This window comes from Podarcis tiliguerta, assembly GCF_965153285.1.
Source record: "Podarcis tiliguerta genome assembly, chromosome: 3".
Taxonomy (NCBI): domain Eukaryota; kingdom Metazoa; phylum Chordata; class Lepidosauria; order Squamata; family Lacertidae; genus Podarcis; species Podarcis tiliguerta.
Genome location: NC_139536.1, coordinates 52,662,517 through 52,685,726, shown reverse-complemented (window position 1 = coordinate 52,685,726; position 23,210 = coordinate 52,662,517). Strand labels below are relative to the sequence as shown.

General features: G+C 41.3%; 1 protein-coding gene and 1 long non-coding RNA gene across 4 annotated transcripts in view; one reads left to right on the top strand and one right to left on the bottom strand.

Moving 5' to 3' along the window:
- Nucleotides 1-2,089, top strand: part of LOC310674704 — a 35,154-nt gene extending 33,065 nt beyond the window's left edge. Inside the window, exons 7-8 of the long non-coding RNA XR_014509718.1 lie at nt 953-1,057; nt 1,239-2,089. This is a non-coding gene — a long non-coding RNA (uncharacterized lncRNA). The remainder of the gene's footprint in view (nt 1-952; nt 1,058-1,238) is intronic.
- Nucleotides 2,090-5,770: 3,681 nt separating this feature from the next.
- TMEM242 (transmembrane protein 242) lies at nt 5,771-21,189 on the bottom strand. Of its 3 annotated transcripts, none has more exons than XR_014509695.1 (5): nt 20,773-21,189; nt 19,117-19,217; nt 15,873-16,010; nt 13,361-13,458; nt 5,771-6,113 (listed from the first exon to the last, which is right to left on the bottom strand). XR_014509695.1 is itself a non-coding variant. In XM_083434313.1 (5 exons), exons 1-5 carry the CDS (start codon nt 20,918-20,920, stop codon nt 6,015-6,017), a joined length of 564 nt encoding a protein of 187 aa, XP_083290439.1. In that variant the 5' UTR covers nt 20,921-21,183; the 3' UTR covers nt 5,771-6,014. The 3 variants fall into 3 exon arrangements, 2 of the variants coding, with proteins under 2 accessions (XP_083290439.1, XP_083290440.1); XM_083434313.1 differs by lacking the exon at nt 13,361-13,458 and adding an exon at nt 14,107-14,184 and having other exon boundaries at nt 20,773-21,183; XM_083434314.1 differs by lacking the exon at nt 13,361-13,458 and having other exon boundaries at nt 20,773-21,079.
- Nucleotides 21,190-23,210: the final 2,021 nt, after the last annotated feature.

Here is a 23,210-nt window from a genome sequence, read left to right as displayed (position 1 = left end):
CTGATTTCCCCCCCTGAAAACTAGGTGCGTCCTATGGGCCGGTGCGTCCAATAGGGCGAAAAATACGGTAATATAGTTTGTGTCCTGAACCTCGGCATACCCGGAGGTCAGTCCTGATGGTGCACACAGTCCCAAGGGTAACATTACAGAGTAGTCAGATGGTCCAAATGGTCAAATACCAGTCTAGGTCCAATACAATGAGCAAGGTCTGAAGTCAATCCATAAGGTCAGGTTCCAGCCTCTGCAGAAGATCCAGGGGGGATTGAAGCACCTGGGATCCGTCCCAAAGTCACAATCTAGGGGCATTCCCAAAGCACCCAAGCTGTGGTCCATCAACAGAATAAGTTGAACAAACAGTGTCTCTGCCTTGCTTCCCTTCTATCCTTCCCAATCTTGATTGCTGCACCTGAGCTTACTGCAACTGAGCAGCTGTGTCGCTCCACTTGACAAAAGCATGTGATCCTCATCTGCCCTGAGCTTAATCCAGCTGAGTGACCACAACCTCCTTTCAGACTTAACAAGTCCCATGATCTCCACCTGGTCCACTACTGAGCTGGGCTGTCTTCCCTTGCCTGCCTCAGTCTCCTGGAGTGCACTGCCCGTAGTTCCCAGTGCCTCAGAAGCCTGCCCTGTCCACAGATATGGGGGCATCTCTGGTTCTGGTGATGTGTCCCTTTCCCCTGGCTCCCATGAACTATCAGCTGCCTCTTCAATGTCCTCTGATGTTCCGTAAGTACCCCCTGAGTCCCCCACTTCCCCTTCCCCATCTACAGCTTGTCCCGGTGTGTACCAGTTATGGCTACACCCCTAGCCGGCATCCTCCGCCCCTTCCTTGGTGTCCTGCCAGGAACATACAAGAGTGTGCTAACTTCAATGCCTCTTAAAAGTGCTTAAACTTGGATGTGTCCTGCCCAGTAAGTGAGAGTTCTGCACCTGCTTAACTCCCCCACAGAAATCCATGGGACTTAGAAGTATTTAGCTGTGCCTGGATTGCACCCCAAATTCTTAATTGCATCTGGAGTCCATGGATGAGTAGACATGGTATTAACACTAGGATGTAAGTATATTATATAGTGTTCTGCTTTAATATTGTAAACCTGCTCAAACACCTCATGTCATTCTAAACATGGGGAAGAATAACTGAAGCGCATGCAAATCTTACTAAGTGCTTCAGAAAGGCCAATATTAACTATAGCAGTTCTTAATGATATTCTTAAAACCTTGCTGTCTCACTGCAGATATCTCATACATAACCTTATGAAAACAAGCCAGTCGGACTTAGTCATAGTTGATAATTAATGTGCAATGGTATCCAGCCAGGATTAATTTCGTGCTAGAATAAAACATATGGAATAATGCTTAAGCTTACATCAAAGTCAAATACTGAATACATCAGGATACATTATCTCTTCATTTCTGGAGTATATTATGTTCTATTAAGATCTGATGTGTGCTGAATTTATGCCCACGCTTCCCTGAGAATTTGTGGCGGCTCACAAATGTGTTCCCCAGCGCCTTTCTCTGTAGCATCTTTACAATTCTGCTTCTTGTTCTTCACATGAAGATTAAAACACTCATTATCTGTCTGAGAAATCAGACCAGGAGTAGATATTAAATAATAGTTTAAAAATCCTTATAAGAAGACACCTAGAATATTACCTACTGGAGAAGCCTTCAAAGCAGCGAGTTTAAAAATCCAAACTATTATTCCATGCTGATTTGGACAACAAAGAATTTACTGGGATTTTAATTCAGCTGTATGTGTGCGCTTTTTGAAGCTGTTGCTTGAAGTGAATACAACCTTAACCATTATAAAATATTCAAAGCCCTCATACATATCAAATAGACGGAGGTACAGTTACTAGGGCAATCTCTTGCATATCAGTTAAGCAAATAACTGGGCTCAAAAGTTTCCTAATTCTGGAGTAGGTCACTTACAGCAACTAGCAACTTTTAATGGATCATTTCATCAAGTGGATTTGGTCTTACTGTGGTCAATTTAAGAATTAAGGTTCTACTTAGTATGCAGAGAGTGTGCAGCCTATTTGTTGTGAGTAGTACCAAACTACAGCAAAGCATGCTGACCAAACTCTACAAGGACCAGACTTTGCAACAAACCCAGATGCCAACCCTTCCATTGTGTCAGATTATTGGTCCATCTAGAACAGTCCATCTAGAACACTGATTGGCAGCCACTGTCCAGGATTTTTGATTTGAGTATAAATAAAGACAATATTTCTCTTTCCAACTACAGAAGTTAACTCAGCAGTGCCAAGTTGATTTATCACTCGTAACTGTTATTGTAAAGAGTCACTGTAGTTACGGTATTTTACATAAATTCTAGGTCTCATTCAATTGTCAGTATTTGTACATTTTGCATGTTATTTCCCTCTGACCTTACTGTTTACAAACTCCTATGAAACGTTGTGTATCTTATGAACTGGACTCTAGTCAATGAAAACGTGTGCCATAATAAGATCTGTTAGTATTTAAGGACCAACAAAACTTTTCATTGTTTTTGCTGCAACAAACTTAACATAGCTATTGCTCTGAAAATTCTTACAAAAATGATTCCGTTGAGAGTTCACAAGCAATCAAGAAGTAAATGTGATGCATTAACTGAATGCGTGGACAAGGTCACGCCAATTTTCTCTTTAATTGCAACAAGTTAAAACCAAATTGCTTCTAGGAACAATGTTAAGATACTCCTTTCAGTTGCTGTGATCTCCTGCCACAATGTGATTATTTGGGATGCTTTAAAATGGTTAAAATATGTTTGTATTTAACAAGATCCAAAAATAACTCTGTGAAAAGAAAAACACTTTTCTAACTAGTGCAATCAAATATTCTAGAGCGAATTACTGCTTTCTTAGAATTTTACAGCAAAGAGATTTCACTCAGGAAAGTTTTTAACGTTTGATGTTTTATTATGTTTTTATATGTGCTGGAAACTGCCCAGAGTAGCTAGGGAAACCCAGCCAAATGGGTGGGGTATACAACAACAACAACAACAGTAACAGTAACAGTAACAGTAACAACAACATGATGATGATGATGCAGCAGCAATAGTCCTGTTGACAGATCTTAACTTAATTCACTCTTCCCGAAACAATACATAAACCAAAATGCAGCCATTAGTCAAACTTTGCACTTCTCTGAATCTTGCAATGCAGTTCTCCAACAACAACAAAAATGGTTCAAAATGCATAGCAACAGGGGAAGGTATGCATATGAATGCATAGGTTAGAGGCATCTTGCTTCAGGCCTTCTTTCATTCCGGCCTAGAAAACCCTAGCACTCTGGAAGTAATGGCTCTCTCTTCATGTCCTAGAGTAGCTGCAGCAAATATGATGCCCTCCGGGTGTTTCTGGACTCTTAACTCCCATAGGCCCAGCTAGAATGGTGAATGGTGAGGGATGATGGGAGATGGAGTCCAGCAACTTCTGGAGGGCACAATGTTGGCTACCTCTGTACTAAAGAAAACACAAAAAAGGACTAGGACAAGTTGTTGCATCTATAGTAGGAGTTTGTTAAAATTTGTGGTCCACCTTCTACTGAATGTTTTTAAACTGCCTTAATCATTGGTCTCTCTAGCTAAGTAACGACTCCTCTAGCACCAGCTCTCTGGGTCTCAGGATGGGTGTGTTCTGTTTTGTTCTGAAAACCCGAATGTAGCCACTGAAGCTGCAATCAGAAGTGGAAGTCTAGGACAGGAGGAGTGGCCCTTCTTAACTCCATGCCATTTTTTTCTACTGGTAAAAAGTGGGGAAAGGACACACCCAGCAGTTTTTGCCTCCAGTGAAGTAAAATAAACAAACATACTTGCATATTTTCATTTGTGGGAATGAAAACAACTTAGGGGGTGATTTTCACTGGAAAAACTGTGTGAGGGGGAAGAGTGAAGAAGTGTCTCTACAGCTTCCCTGTAGCCATTGCCCTTCAAGTTCAGTGGCCACAATGTATAAAGAAAAGAAATATAAAACTGTCTAAAGTCCTCCCCCCAGCAGATGTTTCTCCGTCTTGCTGTCCAAGATCTATTACACTGCAGATGCCATGGCCTGAACCTAGGAACCATGTGCTCCTTCCCATTATATTTTTGTGGCTTTATGTTAGGTAGCTGTGGGAGCTTGAATTACTTATTTCTATGACCTTTCTTGATCTCTGGCTATATGTGGAACGCATCAGGGGGAATGTGAACAAATGGCCCACTTACATTTTAATGAATTGACCTCTATTTATTTTTTTAAAACCCACATGGTAATGATAATGGACCAAGAAAATGATTTGGGTTTTACATGCATGGAAAATCAGTGTAAACAACATTCTTTTGGTGTGTATTTTCCTCTGTTTAATACACAGAAGCCCTTTTGTGCACTAAAGTTCATAGTTTTAGCAATTTAAAAGCCTCCAATATAAAGATGTTTTGTAATATTTTTATCTGGACATGACTATGACCAACAGTTGCCTTAAGTTTCATGTGCTCAAAATTATATTTACCACTTATAATGTGAAGTGTGTTCTTTGTTACGTCTCTAAAAAATGTATTCCTGGTTAACAGGATACTTACAACTTTTAGGCTCCTATCCTATAGACTTAGGAGTGTGTCAAACTCAGCTCAACTGAACTTACTTCAGAGTAGGTTCGAGATAAATATGATTCTCTGTACAAGATAATTACAGTAAGGCAGGGAACGTTGAAGTTTATCATTCCTGTTCTTTCATAACCAAGAACATTCAGAATGCAAAGTACAGATGATGCGCTACAAAAAAGGGAAGGTTTGCTTTTAAATGCACCAGTCCTAATTTAACAGCGAGGAGAACATTACAGAAGCAAAACAAAAACCTTACCCTTTCATCAAATTAATCATTAACTGCTAAAATAATGTGTTTGGCCAGATGGCAGTATCTCAATGGCATAAATTTGAAACAGTATTTTTAGAACCACAGTTTTCAAACTCCCATGGTGTTGAGTCATCCATCTTTATTGACTGAACTTCCTTCATATACCTACTTGGGACTCTTAAATAGATGCATCAAAGTAAAAACGGACCCAGGTTCCACTGGGGGACAAGCGCATACCGCTACTGTATTTCTCAGAAATGCTGAGTTAGATCCTTTCCTCTAATAAAACAAGGACATAGGATATAGCCTTCCTGGGTATGAGAAGACAAATGGGCTTGGTATACCACTTCTGACAGAGGCCAGTTCTGTTTCTTCCACAGAATTGTGAAAACAGTCTTTTGCCCACCCCCCGTCCCATCCCCTGAATTGTGCTCCAAAGACCTTAAAGCAGAGATGAGTAACATGTGGCCCTCTAGATGTTGCTCCCACCAGCTCCAGCCAGCCTGGCTAACAGTAAAAGATGAAAAGAATTGTAGTACGGGACATCTGAAGGAACACAAGTCCTCCATCCCTGTCTTAGAGCACATGAAAGATCTACAGGACCTTGTTCATTCTTTTCCTTTGGCTCTTGGTCACCCACTGACTAAAAACAGAAATGAGCTATGCCAGGCAGAAACATAATATTACATCTTTGTTTTCAGTGGAGGAGTTTTAGGTAGCGCTAATCTAGCAGACAGGGACTAACAATTATTTTAGTGTATTTCACTGATTGTGGTTGCCCTTTTTAACACCTTAGAACTTCACTGTATGAGACACAAAAGCAGGCCTGTACTGTTATCCATCTGCTTGTCTGGTAGCAACAGCCTTTTGTCAGTAAACAGTGGCAACCTCTGTATTCAAAACACATTGAGATCACTGCTTCAGACAAATTCTCATCCATATTTTGATCTTTATTTACATTTATTAAACCTGTTATCATCATCCAAGTTAACAACTGTGATCAAACAGCACATTTTACTCTTGCTGCACAAACGTATGGCTCACTGTGTTCTATACATTTGACTTTGAGTGACAACCTTCTTTCTCCCTATTCCTTGGAATGGACATTTCCTCCATACACTCTACTTCTCTTATGCTTTTTAAAAAATCAGTCAGAGTTCCTTCACGTGCTGCTCATTTGGATTTCAGAATGTCCTCCCATTCAACAGGCAGTGCTGCATTTTTGGGAATTGATGGAAATAGTGATTGCATTTTGTTCCGAAATTCATCCATCTACAAGAGAAGAGTAGAGAAATACATTTAACATAACATAACCCACATCAAAGTTAGGGACACACTGCAACTTTGGCTTAATCAAATAATTGTTTTTTTCTTTGAAGAAAATGGGAAGCTCTAAAACACATAATAATATTCTCAGAGATATTTCACAACAGTATTTTTAAAAACCTTTCTTCCTTAGAAGAAGAAAATCCTAAGGATGCATACTCTGCTCTTGAGATTCTCACACTGATAAATGTCAGTGCAGATGGACTGCTACATTAGTCCAATCTTGGGGCTACCAGAGCATGAAGTACAGGAGCCAAGTCATCTCTGTTCAAGAAGAGTGAGTGGTAGCTAGAAATAGGCACTCCTAGCCACCAATGCTACCTTAGCCTCCGTGGTACTGTTGGAATCAGGAGAACACCCAAGCTATGGACCTCTTCCTTCTAGGTGAGCGTAGCCCTATCCAGAACAAGCCATCACACTTGACTTAACACCTTGGCACATATGATTTCTGATGGCAACTTTCTGAAACTAATTTTACCTAGCAGAACTTTTATTTTCTTCACACTGCCTGAAAGCGGGGGATGCAGATTATCCTTGGTGATAATGCACAAATAGCAACCATTGCACTTCAGACTGTCAGTCTTTTCACCTAAAACAGATACCATCCACTCCTGTCATGGCAAATAATCCATAAAAATCAGATGATCACAGTCTTTTTCTAATCATAGCTAATGATCCTGCATCAGCAGGAAAAAATAACAAAAAGAGCTCTGAAAGCATCTATCATTTCATGTTGCATTTTAAAATGTTTACCACAGACAAGTTGTCACATGAAAAAACAAGACTGCGCTACTGCAAAGTACTTGGGCATCTGTTCAAACTAATCTGAATTGGGAGAGGGGAGAGAAAGAGGCTCATCTACAGACTATAAAGGACCTCACCATCCCCAAAGAAAATCCTTACTATTTTGTGTACTCTTTCAGATCTCAGTAAGTTCATTACTCCTTATCTTAATTTTTATTTATTCAGTTAATTCAGTTTCCATTTATCTAGAGTTCGGAAAAGATAACTGGGTTGTTGTTGCTTTAAAACACAACAACCCCAAGATAAAACAAAATAAAATATTCATTAAAACTAATTTTATTTTTCCCCCTTGAATTTTTATTACAACTAGAAAGAACAAAGAAGAAACAGTATATAGAAATAAGCATCAAATATCAAGCATTTTTTAACATAAAAATTGAAAGAAAAGAAAGAAGAAAAAAGAAAAGGAGAAAACCTTACATCTGCTGAACCCAAATGTAAGACCCTAAAGGGGAAGCTTTACTACTGTTCTTGTGGGAAATGTCAAGCCCAGACATAGAGTAACCTCTAGGGCAGGGGTGGGGAACTCTAGAGGCTGCTGAACTTCAACTCCCATCAGCCGCTGCCAGCATGGCCAGTGGAGAGGGATGGGCTACTACTGTATGGAAAACACAAAAACAGGCCTTGGGCAGCTTCTTGAAGTCCAACAATATTTGAAGGGCCACAGGTTCCCTTCCCCAGCTCTAGCTGAGCAGTGTTCCCCAATTGCAGGGCAGCCACTGACAACGTGTGTCTATGTTCCTTTGCTGTTTCAACTTGGCACATGGACTAATGTATTTTAATATTTTGTTGGAAGCCGCCCAGAGTGGCTGGGGAAACCCAGCCAGATGGGTGGCGTATAAATAATTTAATAATAATAATAATAATAATAATAATAATAATAATACAGTTAGGAAGACGCAAAGGATACAAGGAAGACAAAGACCAAAGACAATTTTGAAAGTGCATGATACATGTTCATCCAATACACTGGAATGCTGTCTCCTTGCCACCAGCTACCCATGGCTCAATCTGAGACAATCTGATAACACGGAGAGTAGAAGATGCCTAGCTGATGCAATCCACTCTAAACTATTATGCAAATCTGCTAAATCATGCTAAATCATTGAATATGCATGGAATGTTTCTGGTGGTGGTACATAGGGATTGTTTGTTATATGCATTTGGGGAAACTGAAAAATAAAGTTAAGGGGGGAAAAGAAGATGCCTTCAGCAGATCTTAAAATGCAGAGGAAAAGGCAGTCTCTATGGTATTGGCTGGCCCAAGCTACCTGGGACTTTATAGATTAAAAAAACAACAACCCAGCACTTTGAATTGTGTCTGAAAAGTAATAGGAAAGCAGTGTGAATGCTGGTGCACTGGCATGACATGCCTTCATTTAATGTTTGTGACACTAAAGAACTGCTTACATTTTACTTCTGTAGTTCAAAGAACCTCACCTCCTTTCAGAGTCCTGACTGGCAGTGAAAACAGATTATGAGCCTTTCGTTTTCTGTACTGCATAAAGATGAGGGAGCTCTCCGCTGAATTTGGGAGCTCTGGGTTTGATGAAAGCGTTATGGGGAGATACTGTTTTCTCCACCCAAATGTCAGATGTGATCACTGTCACACCAGCTATCAGAATATGCAGAAATACTGAGTTAACCTTATGAAAACAGGCTTTCTTAATAGCCAGGGCATTGTTCCAAATATTCATCAAAACTCCAAAATAGACATAATGGGTCAGCCACGTGTATTTTATACAGTACACGTTTCTGCTTCTTTCACATCTGGAGCGTAGTTGGGTTCTTTTTTCTTTTAACATTAACAGCAGTGCCAGGGAAGTATCCCAATCCAACCTCACTACTCTCCACTGCTTTTAAGCATTTTTTTTTTTTTGCTGCTTGGGCCACTAACTGATATTGGAGGTGGGCTGGGGGGGAAGCTGTTCTTAAAAACAGCAAACCTCAAGGATTATTAAAAGAGGATTTGACAAATTAATTGGGGGGGAAGGTCTATCAATGGCTGCTGGGGTTAGGATTTATTATTATTTATTTTAGAGGATTTGTACCTCACTCGTCAGCCAACAAGGCTCCAGGAGCAGCTGATATACAATCAATTAAAACAACACAGTCCCTGCTGCCAAGCTTACAATCTAAAAGACAGAACATAAAATATGGGGGAGGGATGGGGAGGTTAAGAGGAGGAAACTCAGATACCAGTTCCTAAAGTAGAAGGGCAGTTCTTACGATAACCGGCTGCAATAGTATGGTGGCTATATGGAGCTTCCAAGTTCAGGGGAAGTATGCCGCTGTTCCATCTAGTTTGGTCCAAAACTCATTTATCCTAGGAAGCTGCCTTATATGGAGCCAAGCCGCTGGTCCATCTTAGTTCAGTGTTCTCTGCTGACTCTCCAAAGAGCAGGAACTCTCTCACAGCCCTACCAGAAGATGCTGGGGATTGAACCAAGAACCTTCTGCAGGCGAAACAGGTGCTCTGCAGCTGAGACATGGCCCTTCCCCTATGAATCAAGTAGGCCTTTCCAAAGCGAATCAAGCTTTAAAAATGGTGCTTACGCGCTCTTTTTATTCTCCATGGGAGTTGCCATCTAACCTGGCTTTATAGTTACCTGGTGTATTCCTATGACTTATGCATTCCTTTTTATATTTTTGAGTTTGTTTCTCTAATTGTTTAGTTTAATACAAAGTTGAGCAGGACATAAACATTTTGAATACATTAAATTAATAGTCTACATTTTAATTACACATGATGAAAGCTCACAAAGCCAGCTTATTCTTAGCATTTTTAAAGGTTAACATATGTGCAGAGCAAAGAGACTTAGACATTTTGTCACGAAAATTATAAATTATAAGGTCATAGAATTCCTCCCCACAGTATTTTTCTTGGTTCACATCCACCAGCTGTATACATATTAACTACAATTCATTTTTTTTAGAGCACAAATATCCTTTATGACTCATCCTCGCTATGAAAAACAAAATCGTTTCTGCTTTCTGAAGTGATAGAAAATTGATTTATGGCGGACACCCTGAACAAAGGGCTTTTATTTCTCAGATGATATAGCTTGTTAATTGCCATGGATCACTTCAAATTCTGAACACTTCGCCCCTCTCTTTTTCTTTCCTTCCCTCTTTTTTTTCTCTTTTCTAAACAAAAACATTAGCTGGGAGTGGCAAATAGACAAAGTTATGTTGCCATGGCTGGAAAGTGTTGCAATTGCAGCTTTAATTAAATATAAAGATACACTGCTTATTACCTCTGGCTAAAAATAAATTGCCACAATTCAGCTATTACTGCTGGAAAACTATTACATATTTATGTCAAATCGCTTCTCTGCTGACATAATGTAGCTATTATCATTGTATGGGAACTGAAATTAAAGCTGGAAAAGAGGTTGTCATCATTAGATGCGTTCCTTTAGAATAACTGATTCGTGAGGATACTTGCAATTAGGCAAAAATTGTTCAGGGGGGGGGCAGGGAGGACAAGACTTCTGCTCCCATCTGCTGACTCAATACACAAGAACTCTTGTGAGACGGGAGTGCGCGCGCACCCCCCCCCCCCCGTCTCCTGAATGTTCTCTTTGTGGAACATAATGACTCTGTCTACATTATTATCAGATGGATATTTCGGGACAGCAAAGGGCTATACCAGCCATAGCCCCTATTTTAAACAGGGCAAATTGGTAGTGTGTCACAAGGAAGAGAGTCCAGCCTTTCTAAACAGCAGATACAATCTTGATCCTAGCAATGCAGCATTTATTCAGAATGTTGAACTCCTAAGTCTTTTTAACATCCAGATCAAGGGATGGGGAAGACGGGCAGGAATACTTGTATTTTTCCTACCTTCTAAGCCAGCAAAAACACCAGTGCTGGCATGGAGAGGCTAAAAGAGAATGAACTAAGAGAAATGATCCAAGAGACTTGGTACACTGCCACCTCATACGTTATGCTGTGATGAATGCAACCTTGCAAGCAGGCGTCCATGCAGTGAATGCCACAGCCAATCCTTAACACAGTTCCTTAACACATGTACTTGGCTGCTACACGTAGCTGGAAACGTATGTTTGCTGTACACACATGCCACGGTTTTAACAAGTTTAGATGCACACAGAGCAACCTGGAGAAATTTCAGTTGAACTGTGCAGCTCCCTCTCCGATTTACTTCTAACATCCTTTAGAAACAGCAGAAGGATTCTGTTTCTAAAGAAAGCATTGAAATCAAATCAGCTAAAGAAAGCATTGAAAGGAAAACAATAAACCAATCATTGAAAATATAATAAAATACAATGTAATACACAAGGACTTAAAAAACCCAAACCAATAGAGCCACATCGTTATCATAATCTAAAGCAGGGTGGGGAACCTTCTGAAAGGGAAGATGAGTAATCTCTCCACCCCCCCCCCCCAGCCTTATCCTGGCAAAACTGCCCATACGAAGGTCAGTGGAACTGAAAGGCACTGAGTAGACCAGCAGAATTAACTCTCCCAGTATATTTCCTCATGTGGATCATCAGCTGCAGTGACAAAGGCTGCTTCAGTCCCAAAACTGGGGTGGAAGCCATAAGGAAAGAAATCAGTATGTTCTGATTTTGAGCAAGTTATACAAATTCCTGGGTGAAATTGGTTATTATAACATTGACAGGATAACAGAAGAACAGTGGGAACCAGATATGGTCTCTTCTAACAACAGATGAACTATTGCCATTTTAAAGCAGGTAAGCCTGGTATCCTTAATCAACCAAGACTGGCCTAGGACTAGGTGAAGTAAGCAGGGGTGGGGGAGCTGTTTGGAGGGGGCTACTTGATACAGGACTGGACTGGATGAATCCCAAGCCAGAATTAAGATCGCCGGAAGAAATATCAACAACCTCAGATATGCAGATGACACAACCTTGATGGCAGAAAGTGAGGAGGAATTAAAGAACCTTTTAATGAGGGTGAAAGAAGAGAGCGCAAAATATCGTCTGAAGCTCAACATCAAAAAAATGAAGATCATGGCCACTTTTCCCATCACCTCCTGGCAAATAGAAGGGGAAGAAATGGAGGCAGTGAGAGATTTCACTTTCTTGGGCTCCATGATCACTGCAGATGGTGACAGCATCATGAAATTAAAAGACGCCTGCTTCTTGGGAGAAAAACAATGACAAACCTAGACAGCATCTTAAAAAGCAGAGACATCACCTTGCCGACAAAGGTCTGTCTAGTTAAAGCCATGGTTTTCCCAGTAGTGATGTATGGAAGGGAGAGCTGGACCATAAAGAAGGCTGATCGCCAAAGAATTGATGCTTTTGAATTATGGTGCTGGAGGAGACTCTTGAGAGTCCCATGGACTGCAAGAAGATCAAACACATCCATTCTTAAGGAAATCAGCCCTGAGTGCTCACTGGAAGGACAGATCGTGAAGCTGAGGCTCCAATACTTTGGCCACCTCATGAGAAGAGAAGACGCCCTGGAAAAGACCCTGATGTTGGGAAAGATGGAGGGCACAAGGAGAAGGGGACGACAGAGGACGAGATGGTTGGACGGTGTTCTCGAAGCTACCAGCATGAGTTTGACCAAACTGCGGGAGGCAGTGGAAGACAGGAGTGCCTGGCGTGCTCTGGTCCATGGGGTCACGAAGAGTCGGACACGACTAAACAACAACTTGATACAAGAAATACCATTCCCCACTGCTTTGCTACTCTAAAATTCCCTCCTCCCAAAGCAGATTTTCTTTTAAAAAATTACACATAATATAAATTAATTTGTAGTCAGTTCCTTAATCTGTTTAGAAGATGGGTGTTAGAAGTGCAAAAGCATTCCCATTACCTTAATACTTTTAAAAGGGAAGTCAGCAAGGAAAAATAATCTATCAAGGGTTAACACTACAAACAGAAAAAGAGCGGCTAAGATTGTGGTGAGAAATGGCCTTTTAAGAACTTTTAAAGCTTGGCCCATTTCCTCTCCTGCCACCAGATGTAGCTGTGCAGCAACAAAGGACTTTCCAGGAAGTCTTCTCCAATTGCATCTTTAGAGGGCACTCTCCTGGGATGCGTTCCTACATCATTATTTTTAATCCTCATTAATCTCTGTTTTACTGTGTCACCTTCTAAAGATTTCCCTTGCTAAAATCAGGATTGCATGTATTAAAGGGTACTCAATGGCAACACAATATTGCTTGGTGTTATTACTATGACCCTGCAGACCCAAAGTTGTGCAAGACAACTATAGCCCCTGTTTTAGTTAATGTGCTAGAATTAATTTATCCTCCTTTGCCTCTTCAGTTCAGGCACTGCAAGCTGCTATTGCTACAGCAGGGCATAGATGTTCAATGTGTTGTTTCACATAACCCTTCCCTCAAGAGGCTTTGGAAGTTCCCAATAAGACTCCTTGCAAGATGTACTTACAGATGAATATGTCATCAGATTCTTCTGGAGATAAGTGTATTCAGTCTCTCTGCTGATGATATTTTTGTGGATCATTTTTCAGGCAAGTATTTCATTTACTGTACAGAATTATATGACACTTAAAACAAAAATGCCAAAGTAGGAATCAAAAATACCTAAACTAATAGTTCCTAAGCTTCTCAAAAGCAGAGCGGCTTCTGGGATTTCTTGTGTCTGTTACCACACTTACTGTCCCAACAGATGGCCAAAACTGAAAGCTGACTACTGAAGTCTGGCTTCTTTGGGATCCATGAACCATGGTTCACAAAATACAGGAAACTATGGATTGACTGCGGCTTCTTGGTTTGCTTCCTCACTTGTGTCAAGGGAAGAATGAAGTACTGGTATGCAAAGCATACACATATCCTTATTAACTCATGGTTTGATCATGAGAACATGGCTGCAGTAACACTAAGGATGTAACGCTATCAATCAGTCCTTAGGCCAGAGCAGCTAGTGCACCTGCCTGTTCGACAAAATGTATGCATTTATTTATTTACTTAAATCCTACTTTATAGCTTGAAAGCAGCTTATGAAAGATTATCAATCTTGAATCCACATTTGACTTGCGTGCAGAAATATGACATGCATATGGAACAAGGATTATTCCAGCATTTCCTGCTCTTGTCCTTTCCTAGCAGCACACTAGGCATGGGAATAGGGCTGAGCAGCTGGAACGGCTATTTGGTTCCGAGTACAAATCTCACCTCTTTCCTCTTCTCCATTGATCCCATAGAGTTCACTATACAAAACACAAATGGCGGTGTCTTTGACACAGCCAATTTCTGTTAAATAAATCAGAATGTAAGTGTCTGACTCTAGCAAATGTCTTCAAGCATATCTTTTTCTCTTACTTTTCATATCTGGTTTTTTAAAAATCGTAGTAATGTCTTTTTTCACCATGGTAATCGAAGTAATAAAAAAGTATTACATTTTCTGTAAGAACTCAAAGTAACTTCTGAAGACCACCTGCTAATTATCTGTTAATAGCTTTTGGTGAATCTTCTGTTTGTAACAAGATAGGGCAACAAGACACAGTGGCTGTGTTCAGACGATCATATCTCAGTTTAATAAGCAGAGTTGTGAATGAGATTTGCACCCACAACACACAGCAATTTCACTTCTTCATGTGAGCCACTTGATGAGTTATATTTAACTGAAGACTTCCGCAATTGCTGTCTCATGCAAAGGGAGGAGCTGAGAGAATTATTCATATTTTCTTTATGTGGCCAGTGACTATCTGGATCGCTGAAGAATTCAGTATGAAAAGGAGCAGGAGAGGCCTGATTCCTTGAAAAACTCCCTAACCTCCTCTTTGCTTCTACCAGGACATCCATCAAGTTTTATTCGTAAAATGAAAATGAAAACTCTACTTCCAGTTCATGAACCTCAATTGTAGGATAACCCTGTCTAACCTATCTATCACGGGCTGCCCCTGGCCAATCCTTGCCGATCGCATAATCTACATAGCGACGCAAACCAAGAAAGCAACTCTGGTCTCTCCCCCTAAAAAAAGCTCAACAACTCTGGTCAATCCAATGGGTAGATCACTGCCAGTTTATTTATACAGCCATACCTTGGGTTAAATGTGCTTCAGGTTGAGCGTTTTCAAGTTATGCTCCGCAGCAACCTGGAAGTAACGGAGCATGTTACTTCTGGGTTTCGCCCCTCGTGCATGTGCAGACGCTCAAAATGATGTCACGCGCGTGCGCGGAAGCGGCAAAACGCGACCCGCGTACCCGCAGACGTGTCTTACGTTCTATTCAGGATGCGAACAGGGCTCCAAAACAGATCCCATTCGCATCCAGAGGTACCACTGTAGTGAGAGTAGATCGCAGTCTCTTGGGAGTTGGACACCGTTGCTGTAGGAGATTCAGGGTTGATTAATAAGAACACCTGTATGTCTTCCAATTATTTTTCTTTTTTGTCATCATTGATGGAAAACTGTGATGCTGACAGGCCAGCATCAGTATCAGGCCAGCTCCTGATTTAGTACCCAATAGCTTATATATTATGCCCAGGGGAGGGAAGGAGGAGAGATATTAAGAAAGACAAAATCACCCCTCATGGGGGAGAGCCCAAGCATTTTGTGTCAATTGTATTTTCAGGTCCTATCCGGCATTATGAAACATAAAATACAGTAATATTTATAAAACAAAGTCTCAAGAGTATGCAGCTCTTATGTTGCATGTTCACTCCTTGCTCTCCTTGTCTCTTTTATTTCCCCTTTTCTCCATTTATTATCTTTGCCTTTCTGTTCCCTCCATTTTGTTCTGTCTGGTCTTTAACAAAAAGTAGATTGTAAGATTCTAGGAACAAGAGACTGGCTTTTTCTTTTCTTTTCTTTTTTTAAAAAAGTATGTTATTATAAAGCACCAGGCTCACACATGATGCAATATAAACAAGCATAAGAAAGTGTATAAGCTTTCGGGAATTTCAAAAGCATAATGATTCATAAAGTAATGCTACTTACACTGTGAACTCCCAAAGCCTTCCAGATGGCAAAACTGATCAGTCCAACTCCACACCAGGCATAAAGTGAACCCCATCCTAAGGCACATAAGGCAATGGACGAACCACTCTCTGGTAAAGCAGCTGTGGCAACTACACCCTAGAAGAAGGGTTTTTGTTTTAATGAACAGAAATATATCATAGTGAGCCAGCAAAGAAGCATTTGCAGTAAGGTAGGGCAAGTCGCCTTCTGAGAATGTTTTCATATCACATATGACTTGTGTATATCACTCCTAGTTTTCCAAACATTCAAGTGATTAACAAAAGAATGGTTACTGGAGAGAAGCTTAAAACACTAATTTGGTCTTGCTTTATCCAGGGATACTTATGTTCAAAAATGTCTGAATGTTTGCATACAGATTAAGGCAGGTAATAATAATAATAATAATAATAATAATAATTTTATTTATACCCCGCCCTCCCCAGCCAGAACTGGGCTCAGGGCAGCTAACACCAATAAAATTACAATAAAACATAATAGGAAGGGGGGGAAGAAAAAAATAGTTAATTTAAATACGGGTTAAAATACAATTTAAAATGTAGCCTCATTTTAGGAGGATGGCATGGGGATGAGGGACCAACTCCCTCCTCTTGCAGGGGCCCAATTAGTGCCATTGCCTTCCGTTAAGAGTTTGGGTGTAATCCTTGGCGCCTCCCTTTCCATGGAGGCGCAAGTTACAGCAACAGCCAAGGCGACATTTTTCCACCTTCGCCGCATCAAGCAGTTGATCCCATACCTTTCCCGCCCTGACCTGGCCACAGTGATCCATGCGACGGTCACCTCCAGGCTTGACTACTGTAATTCGCGGGGCTGCCCTTGAAGCTGTCCCACAAACTCCAGCAGGTGCAGAATGCTGCAGCGAGGCTCCTCACGGAGTCTCTGCCATGGGAGCATATTCACCCACTGCTTTTCAAGCTGCACTGGCTCCCGGTGGAGTACAGGGTCAGACTTAAAGTGCTGGTTTTGACCTTTAAAGCCCTTCACGGCTTAGGACCCTCGTACCTACGGGACCGCCTCTCCCAGTATGCCCCACGAAGGACCTTAAGGTCCATAAATAGCAACACCCTAGTGGTTCCAGGCCCTAAGGAAGTTAGATTAGCTTCAACCAGAGCCAGGGCCTTTTCAACACTAGCTCCAGCCTGGTGGAACACTCTGTCTCATGAGACCAGGGCCCTGCAGGATCTGATTTCTTTCCGCAGGGCCTGTAAGACAGAGTTGTTCCGCCTGGCCTTTGGCTTGGAGCCAATTTGATTCCCTCCCCCTCTTTCTTTTTCCTTTCTCCTCCTGTGATGAGGCTGCATTTTAATGTTTCAATATTTTAATGTATTTTAATCTTGTTTTTAAGTCTTGTTTTTATTATTGCTTGTTAGCCGCCCTGAGCCTGGCCTTGGCTGGGGAGGGTGGGGTATAAATTAAAAATTATTATTATTATTATTATTATTATGAGTGAAAGGGATTTCTAAAAGATAATTCAGATGATTTTCATAAGGCTACAATACCCAGAATTTTTTGGCTAGTAGTCACAACAGAGCACTTGAACCAGTACAAAACTACTCTACATTTGTATTTGTAACAAGACATATGGGCCAGAATTCACAAATGTATAATCCATGAACGGTTTTGTACTTTCAATTTCTATTTTCAGTAGCTAATCTTCACTGGAACTTTGTGCGACTTTTTAAACAGTCCCAACTTCAAAAAGATAGTCCAGAGGTTCACCCAAGGAGTGTGACTGAGGTAATACAAACCACCTCACTGGATTGCTGTGCAAGTACTGTTTTATGCCCACATTACATTAAACTCCTGCAGGATCTTACTATTTATGAAACATCTCATGAGTCTTTGTATCAGTTGTTAAAAGATATCCACAGCTGGTTTTTGTGTGAAATTTGCTATGTAAAAGAATCCAAACAGAATGTATAAAATAAATATTCTTTCTACTTTGTATTATGAAAGGATTCAACAGTTTTGAAATGAAAATACATTCAGGGTATTTTTGTAAATGTTGAGCAGAAAAGCCTTGAAAGAGCACTAATGGAAGACTATGAATCTGGGTTTGTTGGTTCAAGAGCATTTGCACATGAGGTAAATCCCTCAAGGGTATAAAATATTCGGCTACACTGTGTTGTTTACAGACAATTTTTGTCATATGATGTGTGCAAAAGCTATTTATACCTTCAAGACAAGTGATGAACTAATTGCTAGAAACTTCACTAAAGAAGAAAAGATCTCATTGATAAAAAGGGGAAATGCTACTATTTTAAGAGAAGGGATGTTGGTCACATGTTTATTAACTGCTGTTTTTACATTGTAGAGTTTCTTTTATTAATTTAGGGCGCTTCTCTGTATTTGAATAACAACAAAATCCTAACAGAATATGTGCTGTGGAAAACAGAACTCCAAGCATCTTGGAAACATTTCACATTTTCAGGGCTTTGTTTTGGACACAGGTGACAGACCATGGGAAGGAGTAAGTTGGAGGAGAAACAGCTAACTTTATTAACTATATTGATGCTGTTAATCTAAACTACCAATTCTGCAATAACTTTAAGAGAAGTGCTGTTTAGAAATCTGCTTAACTACTGCCTAGGGCATAATGATCCTGTAGTTATAGGGTAATGTTTAACATTAGTCATACTCAGAATGGACCAACTGAAATCAATGGACTTGTAAACATGCATCATATTGGGCTATAAATGCTCAGAACATTGTACAAGCAAGTTACTCAGCAAAGCAGGTTTTAAGGAGATGAAAAATAAATGTCCACAGTATTTGCTTGGTTGAGTCATAGTAAGTTGAGACTGATGGCATGGCAGAGTTAGGATTTCTATGCTGGCAAGCCAGAGAACCAGTTTTAACATTGATTATAAAGGGGGAGACATGAACAGAGATAGCACTTAAATGCCTTTGCTGACTGGAAAACAGCATTTATTGCAAAGTGCAATAGACAGAGAGCATCTGGAGTCAGTACTGTGCAGCCTCTGCTGCTGTTGTTTTAAATTAAAAACTAAAATTTAAATTTAAAAAACCACATTGGATTTAACCTACCACAGGCCTAACTGTATTCTGCAGTTATGGCCATGCTATCTTCTTTAAACAATGACTCTATTTTCCAAATGATTGGTCCTTAAAAGGAACCTGGCAATAACACCATTACAATGCTACATTTTTATCACAATTGCAAAGAAATTTAAAATAATCAAACCTTATTGAACCAGTTTGGGTTTTTCTTTTTAGCCATGGCAAGTGTTGTACCAAAACCTGCTAGAATTCCTGCAGTAGCAACTGTAGTAAGAAAGATTCCACCTGCCAACAAAATGAAAACAAGAGTAAAACAACCAGACCTAGGTCACCTTTGCCTAGGTAAAGGCAAATAAATGAAATACTTAAAAAACCATTTGAACTTAAGGACTATCAGTGCTTCCCAAGGGAACAGCCATCAAGCTGCCTGGTAAACTACCAAAATAAGAGGGGTATTGCTGCCCAAGATCACAGTGGCATCTTAAATTTCTGAATAATTCTGGTAGTAGTATTAGGTGACTGTCCAAAGTTTGCCCATGGTACAAATTATAAGGAGAGAGATATACAGTTGGGAAGAGCCTGGTCCTCTACATCTCACAGTTGTCAAGACAACATGGCACATTCAAGTGCCTCTGGTGCAGATGCTCCACACCACCAGCTCCCTTCTCTGAGAGGAGGACATAATGCAGCATTTTACAGCATTAATTACTTCAAGCTGTCACTTGAACATGTGTTGGTATTTGAAGAGGATATGCCACATACAGCAGATGAGTCTCCAGCTCTGGCCTTTTTAAGTCTAAGAGATCCACTCTTCCAAATCCTATAGGGTCCATCACAATAGCTCTAACTTACAGAACCAGATGTTTTGAGTACATCCAATTCCCCACAGTGGACCCAGGTAGTTTATGCTGATATCTCACTAGTTCATACAGCGGGTAGGACCATTCCAGGTCCACCACAGTTAGCAGGGCAGACATCCCGCTTTGAACACTGAGTTGTGAGGGAATACATAACAAAAGCTTGCACACTATTTTTGGTTGGTCCTAACAAAGGTATTGTTCAACTGTGCAGTTTGCAGGCTTTTCTAGGGACACTTCATGTGCCATCTGTCTATGCAAGAAGCTACCGTGTGTGTATGTCCATAGACCAAAATTCCTTCATGGAAATCACTTCCAGAAAGAAAATAATGGGCAACTTTGGTGTAGATTAACATATTCAGCCCTTGCACATAAACACACTGTGTAGTATGTATACTTGGGGTACAGGCACTGGACAATCCCATGTGTACACTTAGCACACATATGCACAATTTTGATAAATTATACACAGACTCCTCACTGTTACTTAACAAGGAAGTGTAATCGGTATAGTAATTATTTTAGTTCAAGTATTTATATACTGCTTTTCATCCTAAAAGTCAACGGTTCGCATCTCTTAAATTTTAGTAGCTCACTGTTACAACTGTGGCAACTTAAATGCTCTGCCCCCCAAGTTTCATCCAGGAACGTGAACTTTTATACCTCCAAAATACCCCATGCAATTCGTGTTTGGGCAGCACAAGTCTGCCTACTACTATTCTCCTCACTGAACCAGACCCTCTCGGATTTTAACCTGGATGCGGTTCATCCCGGGTTTTAATTTATAGGCTTACTTCCAGAAATATGGGGAAGTGAGCATGCACAAAGTGCCTTTATCTGGCACTAACTGAGCAACCACAACCGGTACCATGCCACAAGCGCCGGAGAGAGAGAGCGCGCGGCCCGCGCTCCGGACCCTCTCCCTCCCTCCCTCCCGCCAGTTCCGAAACCGAGCGCGCAGGGCGGGCGGCGGGACCGTGGACCTTTTATTAAGAAGAGGCGGCGCTGCGACTCCTCCGTCTGTGCCGCGGCGGGCTGAGGGCTGCCCCGCGGCTGAGGCGGCCCCGCCAGGCCCACGGTGCTCCCCTCGGCCGCATCCCGGCCGGCCTCCTCGAGGCCAGCCTGCCCCATCCTTCCACTCGAGCCCGGCTGAGGGACCCTCTCCCGCTTCGCCGCCACCCGGATGGAGATGCCGCTGGAGGCGGACTCGCTCCGTGTGCTGCCGGATCAGTGGCGGAAACCAAAGCAACGCCGGCCCACCAGCCGGGCGGGTGTCTCCTCGCCGCGCGTCTTTTCGGGGGCCGGGGCTTACTAGGTCGCTCAGCCCCGGAACCAGTTTCCAGCTGCAGGTTTGCTCGGGAATAAACGCCGTTGGATTCAGCGAGCTTTGCCTCCGAGCAAGCGTGCTGCGCGGAAGCAGCCCTACCTCCATTTGGAGTTACTCCCGAGTAAGCGCGCATTGGCTCTGCCTCGGGGCTGACCTTGCCTCGCTCAAAGCTACGGCCTGTGCAAGCAGTAGCCCTTCTTTTCCAGAATACCGAACTGTATTCTCCTGCGCCTCCCTCTTGCACTATTGTTAATCGATAATAGTTCCCGTTTTTGCTTTGATAAAAGTTGAGGCGGGTTGTTTTGGGTTTCGTGATGCTTTCCTTCAGAAGCGCCACAGCCAAATCTTCCTGACAAGGAGGAGCTGGAAACTATGATGGTGCAAGGAAAAGAATAGGCATATAGAAAGGCGAATTCCTGGAGGTCAAGATCCAGGTTTGGGGCAAATATTCTTTGGTACTCGTTCTAAGGTATTGTGTGAAAATCAGATGTTTCCTCCTGGGGTGGACATTGCTGCTGGCCACCGCTGTTACAGCCATGTAGGCCCACCAAGGCTATTAAATGGCACTTTTTTGAGGACCCTTCAGACTTTGAGCTGGCCCATGACTCTTCTGAACTGATTTTTTTTATTGTAACAGTGTGATTTTCACAAGAGCTGTTTAGCAAAATTTGTCAAATTTAAAACTCCTTTGTAGCTGTGCGGTTTTAATATTTGAAAGTACCGTATCTTTCTTTATTAGAAGATTTATATTGCATCTTTTAGAACAAGGAGGCATAAATAAATTACATATAAAAGCAACAGTTTTAAAACATAAGTCATAAAAAAAACAGAACAAAAGACCCATGGCAGGTAATAATAAAATGCTGATCAAAATAAACATGAGAGTATTTTTAAAATGACTAAAGTTGGACCATGCATACTTTCTGGGGATTCATATTTTATAAGCATAGTGCTGCTATCTTTGGTACCTGCTAGACAAACGTCTCCTATTAATGGGCCAGAGAGCAGAGCCTCCAAGGCCAATCACAAATCTTGGGCAAGTTAATAAAGGAGCAGGATGAATTTTGGGTAACATGGTTCCAAACAACTTAGGGCTTTAAAGACCAAGATCAGGACCCAGCCAATGTAAATGCTACAGAATAGGTATCATACATTCTGATCATTTAGCTCCTACAAGCATTCTTGCTGAACAGTTTTTAAAGGCAGCCCCACTTAGAGCGCATTACAGTAAACTAGTTAGTATATAAACAGAGTATGTGCCTTTAACTAGGGCAGAACAAATCAGCCTGCCTCTTTACAGGAATAGCCTAAGCAACCATTTCCCCCAAGAGTTACATTCCCTTGGAGAAAAGTGGCTGGGGCTTTGCATACCAACAGTGGTTGGGTCCAACAAGCAACAGTAGATGGGGCCATAACATACACATAAGCATGATATATATACTTGATTTTCTGTCTCTAACTTTCATACATACACACACCCAGAATATACACCACATTCTCATACATACTCTTTAGAGATGATAGTAATAATTAATCAGTATATGAATTGTTTAAATAAATAAAATAGCTTCTATGCTGTACCCTGACAAACTGTCCCTTTCTCCTGTCTAATTCCACTCCCTTCATGACTACAGCAAGCTAGCCACCAGAAAAAGTTTCCCCCCCTCTGTGGACAATTATATCAGGCTGCAGAGCTCACTACCCCTGCTTCTCCAGCCTGATCTGCTTCAATACTGACTGGAATCAGACTAAAGCCTCTTCTTTTGTCAGTGCAGAAGCTGAGTTCTTCTTCAATGGCACACTTGCAGAGTGCTGAGACCAGATTCAGAGGCCAGGCCAGTGAGATATAACCTCTTGAGGTTTTCTCACCATGCTCCTCAATAGCGACAAACCAACCTCTCGAGCTTCACATCTGCGCACCAAGTCTGGATAGGAATTAAAGACAGGCATATGTTATCCATGGCTTTACTTCATTGTAGAAGGCTTTCCCCTGGAAATTTTCCTGAATCAACAACTTTCAGAAGAGTTGTAAGAGTTATTTCCCTGTGCTGGCTTTTCACAGTTGGGGTTAAGCTTCCAAACTGTGATCAAAAG